This window comes from Myripristis murdjan, chromosome 1 (genome assembly GCF_902150065.1).
Source record: "Myripristis murdjan chromosome 1, fMyrMur1.1, whole genome shotgun sequence".
NCBI classification, from domain to species: domain Eukaryota; kingdom Metazoa; phylum Chordata; class Actinopteri; order Holocentriformes; family Holocentridae; genus Myripristis; species Myripristis murdjan.
In genome coordinates this window covers 4246876-4253694 of record NC_043980.1, presented here as the reverse complement: position 1 = coordinate 4253694, position 6819 = coordinate 4246876, and the positions used below count along the sequence as shown (strand labels likewise).

General features: G+C 43.3%; 1 protein-coding gene across 1 annotated transcript in view; it reads left to right on the top strand.

Moving 5' to 3' along the window:
* meis1a (Meis homeobox 1 a) overlaps positions 1 to 6819 on the top strand; it is a 63705-nt gene that overhangs the window by 20223 nt on the left and 36663 nt on the right. Inside the window, exon 8 of the mRNA XM_030064623.1 lies at positions 6457 to 6602. Coding sequence (XP_029920483.1) covers positions 6457 to 6602 — 146 coding nt within the window. The remainder of the gene's footprint in view (positions 1 to 6456; positions 6603 to 6819) is intronic.

Sequence of the window (6819 nt, the reverse complement as noted above, 5' to 3'; positions counted from 1 at the left end):
TTTAAAGTCCAACAGCATTGCTATAATTGCAAAATGCACTATAATATCTATAAAATAACACCATAAACATTAAAGGCAATTTCCCGAAACAGTTCTTTCACCTATTTAATTTACAGTATATCAGAACTTAAAATATAATATGGGATACCTTACTTCAGCTGAGTCGTGCTGATGATGTGATTGGTCATGTGCTGAGTGGCCTCACACAGCATTGGCATATGTGGATAGTTTATATGCTGATCTGGCCCGCAGTCAGTTTGACAGGATTTGGGTATAAACATTGGTCATTCAAAATATGAATCTTTATTCATGTCTGCCCAAGCCCAACCCGCGGACAAAATTTGTTACCCGCGGCGACACTTAAAAAGTAGCCCAATTTGGCGGGAAAAACGCGGACTTGGCAACCCTGGTAGCAGCTAACATTACCATGATTAACATGATTATCCTGCTGGCTAGTTAGCGAGCTAAAAGTGTGTTTAGGTTGACGGAGCTAATGTGGCTAGTAGCAGCTAGCAGTGATAACATGATTATCCTGCTGGCTAGTTAGCGAGCTAACAGTGAGTTTAGGCTAACTGAGCCAGCTGTTGTCGAGCTACAGCTCCTCATGTTTTGTTGTCCAGATGTTTTGTGGTGAGTGCTGCTTCTCTTACACACTTTTCTTGTCCAGTATCTTTATGAAAGAACTCAAATTAAACTCAAGATCTGATGCAGTGATTTGGTTTGTCACATCATGTCAGAGTCCAGTAAAGCCAGCAGCTCCAGGCCACCTGATCTACACTGAATCACTCCATTCGATGGGAAGAAATTACTCAAAAATCCCCTCATTCAATGGGGCGGAATTGTGCAATTTTTGCAACCCAGTTTACCCAGATTACAGGAATTACTCCAAAATCCCCATCGAATGGAAACGGGTTTCTATTGGCTGTCCTCTGGGGGCCCCGCCCACCGCCTGCGCCTGCGCGAGCCCCGAAGCGAGAGCCTTAAGAAAAATGGTGGACATTCCTTTTATTCTTAGTGGAAAATGCAATATTTTAAGAGAGCTTATGCATTCAAATGCGTTTTGATAACATTTCTAGCGGGGAATGTGCATTTTATTTCCAAAATCTTCGTTCAGTTAGTGTATATAATGTTTACTTTGTTAGTTATTACGAAGATTCTTTCAGGTTTCTATCGTTGCTATGGCTGTTGCTATGGACGCTGCTACCACTGTCGCTGATGTAGCTTCCGCTCGGAAGTATTGTCACATCAAATGGAGTGATTAATTGTAGATCGGGTGTCCAGGGATCAACCAGCTCTGACTCCCAGTCTGTGATGCGTTTACACACCTTCATTAACTCTGACCCCCCCACCTCGTTATTTACAGTCAGTATGAGGTCTTCACACCATTAAAACGTCCTGATCAACATCCGTCCATGCAAATCCTGATTCACATCAAACCATTTCAGTTACATGTTTAAGACTAACACTCCTACCTAAATAATAACTATAATATTACAATAAATACATACTTAATAAAAATATGTGCTACATGAATCCTCCTCTTCCTCTGATGTAAAATTTGTGATTTTTAAACAAAGGAACAGTAGTTGTTGGTTTTTTTTTTTTTTATTCCAAGTTCATATGGGCCGAGGTGCAGAGCTTAACAGGTGTAGTTTTCACTGATTGTCCGTGAATGCACCGATCATCATCTGTTTGAACCAAACAAATCATGATTATGATGCACATTCCAGCAGAGCAGCCAGTTTTGCAGCAGGCGCAGTTTGATGGACCTGAGGTGAGGAGCACAGGTCCTTCTCATCCTCTGTTTTCAAGAAAAATATGTGTAATATCTGTAGCGTATGTTCAAAAATGCACCCCAATAAACACAAATTAGCAAAAGCGAAAGTCTTATGAAAAAGGTGTTGGTTCGTGAGGCCGGGGAGAGGTGGAGCGGGTGGATTTTCCACGAGTAATGCTCATTTTATCATAACAAAAATAAGTACTACGACTACTGGGAAATGTAGGAAATCAATGAATTCTCAGTTCCCGAGTCACTTTATGTCTTCCTCTCTCTGTGTTTTGCTTCAGGCCTTTTATTCCAAGGTTGGCCTGAGCAGTGAGGTCGCAATTTTTTGCAGCATCAGATTGGTCGTTATTCATCTTGAATCCTCCCACCTTCGCCAGCAGAGGAGAAATGATCCATAGTGGAAGTTTGGTGGAAAATAAATACTCTCCCTCGCCCTCTCTCTCTCTCTCTCTCTCTCTTCCACACGATCACGGCCAATAAAATTTTGTACAAACACTTCTTAAAAAGCCTGGTGACGGAGGAGGCAGGCAGCTCCGACCGCCCGCCTCAACATGCGACCGTTTGACTTTGTTTTCTTAAAGACAGTGAGCTGCGGCTTTGAAGAGTTTGTGGAAGAACAGTGAGGAAGTAAAGGGGGAGAGAGGGATGTGTGCAGATTTTTAAGATGCACTGTATGGACAAAGGTGTTGGTCCACCTGCAGGAGCTTCTCTGAGCTCCATCCTAAATCCAGAGGCGTTAATATGGAGTTGGTCCTTAGCAGAGAACATCAACGTTCTCCTGGCGGTTTCCCCAAACCCAGACACGTCCATCAGACCGCCACATAGAGACGCCTGATTGCACTGCAAAAACTCAAAATCTTACCAAGATTATTTGTCTTATTTCAAGTCAAAATGTCTTATTACTAGTCAAAATATCTCATTACACTTAAAATAAGACATGATCGCCTCAGAAGTAACTTGTTTCTAGCTAATTGTCTCTTGTTTCAAGTGAAAATTTGCTTGTTTCATTGGCAAAATTTGCCAATGAAACAAGCAAATTTTTACTTGTTTCAAGCAAATTTTCACTTGAAACAAGTGAAAATGGTCTAAAAGCAAGTTACTTCTGAGGTGATCATGTCTTATTTTCAGTGTAATGAGATATTTTGACTAGAAATAAGACATTTTGACTTGAAATAAGACAAATAATCTTGGTAAGATTTGGCGTTTTTGCAGTGTGGTCGCTCCACAGAACACGTTTCCTCCGCTTAGTTTCTGTGCTGATGTTGATGCCAGAGGAGGTTTGGAGCTCTGCAGGTACTGAGGCGGCAGAGCGTCGGACACTTTTACGCACTATGAGCCTCTGTGCTCGGCGACCTCACCGTTAATATCTGTGCACAAAAAAAAAAAAAAAAAAAAAAAAAAAAGATTTGAAAAATATGTCAGCACTCAGAACTTAAAATTAAAACTCTGAAGACCTCAGAAGTTCTCAAGTCCATTTTGGAACAGCTGGCTACAAGCAGCATTATGTTCAAACTCATCACTTCATACTGTCTCTCTCTAATTTCAAACAGCCTATGCAACCCCTGCTAATTAAGATTTTAAAAATAAAAATATCCAACTAGTGTCAAGTATGAGAAATATACGGTGTGTACTATACATTTTTTAATTCCTTATTACACTATTCCACAAGTCAACCCCATCATTTTTCACATTTGTCCTTACCCATTTATTTTTTATTTGTTTATTTTCTACCAACATATGCCTCTGAATTCACACTGGCTCTTTCTAATTTCAAACAACTAACAACAACAAACTCTTATTTATTTCTAGATTTATGTTTCTGTTAAGTGAAAAAGTCTGCAGTAGCTAATCCCACTCCTTTCCAACGCCAATCACCTTGTTTCCCGAATTTTCTTGAACCAAGTGTCATTTTCCTGATACTAGTGGCTGATCTGCCTTAATCTGCCTTGTTCCAACACATTTATACATGTTTCTGTAAAAAAAATAAATAAATAAATAAAAAAAATAAAAAAATAAAAAAAAAATCATTAAACAAGTGAAACTACATTGGAAACAAGTGGGATTCAAAAGCAATATTTCTAACTCTGAAGGGCTTGGTGATTTTATAAGGCACTTTATAAGGCAAAACTAAACAAAACAAAAATACAAAAAAAAAAAAAAAAAAAAAGAAGAAGAAAGAAAGAAAGAAAAAGGCCTCAGCTAAATGCCTCAAATATAAAATGTGTGTTTTCCTGTTGCTGAGATTGTAATTGAAGACAGTTCAGTCCTGCAGAAGAGATTTATACAAGTTTGTTCCCAGCAAAAAAAAAAAACAAAACAAAAACAAAAACAAAAAAAAAAATCAAGTGAAACTGACAAATATAAAATGTGTGTTCTCCTGGTGCTGAAAAATTCTTGTCACAAGTGAAACTGCAGTGGAAGCAGATGGGATTATCTAATCCCACTGCCACCTGTGTTCCTGCCCGTCCTCAATGTTTAGCTTTCTGGCTTCTGCTTCCCCCTCGATTTTACTCTCCTCCTCCTCCTTCATCTCCCTCATCTCCTCCTCCTGCTCCTCCTTTCTTCCTCCTCCTACTCCCCCTCTTCTCTTCCTCCTCCTCTCTTCCTCCTCCTCTTCCTCCTCCTCCTCCTCCTCCCCTTCTCTTCCTCCTCCTCTCCTCCTCCTCCTCTCTTCTTCCTCCTCCTCTCCTCCTCCTCTCCTCCTCCTCCTCCTCCTCTCTTTCTCTCCTCCTCCTCTCCTCCTCCTCCTCCTCCTCCTCCTCCTCCTCTCCTCCTCCTCCTCTCCTCCTCTCTTCCTCCTCCTCCTCCTCTCCTCCTCTCTTCTTCCGCCTCTCCTCCTCCTCCTCTCCTCCTCCTCCTCTCTTCCTCCTCCTCCTCCTCTCTTCCTCCTCCTCTCCTCCTCCTCCTCCTCTCCTCCTCCTCCTCCTCCTCTCCTCCTCCTCCTCCCTGCTCCTCCTCTCCTCCTCCTCCTCCTCCTCCTCCTCCTCCTCCTCCTCTCCTCCTCCTCCTCTCCTCCTCCTCTCCTCCTCTCTTCCTCCTCTCCTCCTCCTCCTCTCCTCCTCCTCTCTCCTCCTCCTCCTCTCTTCCTCCTCCTCTCCTCCTCCTCCTCCTCTCTTCCTCCTCCTCCTCCTCTCTTCCTCCTCCTCCTCCTCCTGCTCCTCCTCTCCTCCTCCTCCTCCTCCTCTCCTCCTCCTCTCCTCCTCCTCCTCCTCCTCCTCTCCTCCTCCTCCTCCTCCTCCTCACCTCGCTGTGGAGCCCAGCTGTCACAGAGCATTAGCAGGTCGGCCCGGAGTCGCCGGCAGCCTCGGCTCGTGGCAGCGAGGGCGCGGCAGGGAGAAGAGGAGGGATGAGGAGCGAGAGGAGCGAGAGGCAGCGAGGGCAGAGGAGTGGGGTGTAAATCAGCCTCAGGGAGCTGGCGGTTCAGCCTAATGAGGCTGAGAGCTTGTTTATGGAGTTACGCATCATTTTTATGATTATTTCCACCTTTTCAGGCTCCGCCACGTGGCAGAGTCCTGCCTCTGTTTTGGCGGAGCGAAGCAAAAAAAAAAAAAGCGGAGGCCCTTCTCCACCGCTGACATGAGGAGCTGCTGCCGGGACCGTGGCCCTAACCTTCGCCCGGCGCTGTTAAAAACACTGAGGAGAAAATGAGGCTCATTAAAGCAGCAGAGAATGTGCAGTAAAAACAGCTTTTAGTGGCTCTCTCAGTTAAAATGCGGCGTTATGTGCCACCATCCATAACCGGCGGGGGAAGGTGGGCCAAAGAGAAACAGGCGCGTGACTGCGAGGTCACCGGTTCAAATCTCTAGATTATCTGGAAAAAAATGTGTGTGGGGGGGGAAGTCCAGTGCCCTTTAGCAAGGCACTGAGCCACTCCCAGAATAAATGCACTGTAAAAACTAATGATAATAATCCATCATAGCGAGTCATTTAGTCTAATTTTCAGTTTTAAATCTTGTTTTTCTTACAACAAAGTAAAAAAAAATCTGTCAGTGGGATGAGATTATTTTACTTGTTTCTGATGCAGTTTTGTTGATTTTTACTTGATTTTTTTCTGGAAACAACTATAAATATGTTAAGAAAAGATAGAAAGAGGCAGGAATTAACTAATTATTCAGGAAGTAGACATCCTCAGTCATTAGCCTGAGGAAGGGAATTATAATCTCAGCAACAGGAAAACACACACATTTTACATCTGGGACCTTTACTTGAAGTCGTTTTCCTTTTTCCTTTTTTTTTTTTTTTTTTTTTTTTGCCAAAATGACATAAAATCACCAGCTTACTGAGTTATTTAGTGTTAGTTGTCTTGTTTTTGGAAAGAAAAAAAAATCTGCCAGTGGGATGAAATAATCCCACTTGTTTCCACTGCAGCTTCACTTGTTTCATGTTTTTTTTTTTTTTCCTCTGGGAACCAGTCTAAATGTGTTGAAACGAGGCTTAATGAGGCAGATCAGCCACTGGGATCAAGAAAATGACACTGGATTCAAGACAATTGTAGAAACAAGTACATTAGGGTTGGAAACAAGTGGGATTATCTCATCCCACTGGCAGATTTTTGACCTTGTTGGAAGAAAAACGAGATTTGAACCCTGAAGACGAGACTGAATGCCTTTGGAAGGTGTAGACTGGCAGAAACACATGATGAGTGTGGGTGTGTGTTGTTGCCTGGACAGGAGACTGCCTGGACAACGGCGTGGCGTCGCCGAGCACGGGGGACGACGACGACCCCGACAAGGACAAGAGACACAACAAGAAGAGAGGCATCTTCCCCAAAGTGGCGACCAACATCATGCGGGCGTGGCTCTTCCAGCATCTCACGGTAAGAGGAGATCAAACCTCTCATCCGTCATCGAGCGGCAGAGTGTTAGATCGCTTTACCAAAGTGAGGGAGCGAGAACTCGTGGCAGCTCGGATGGAAAACGATAAATCATCTCGGATGATGTGCAGCCAAAAACTGCAGTTTGTGTGGTAAAATGTGTTTGCAATAATTCAGTTTTTAATTAAGCAGGGACTACTTTCCCCGTTTCTGCAGAAAG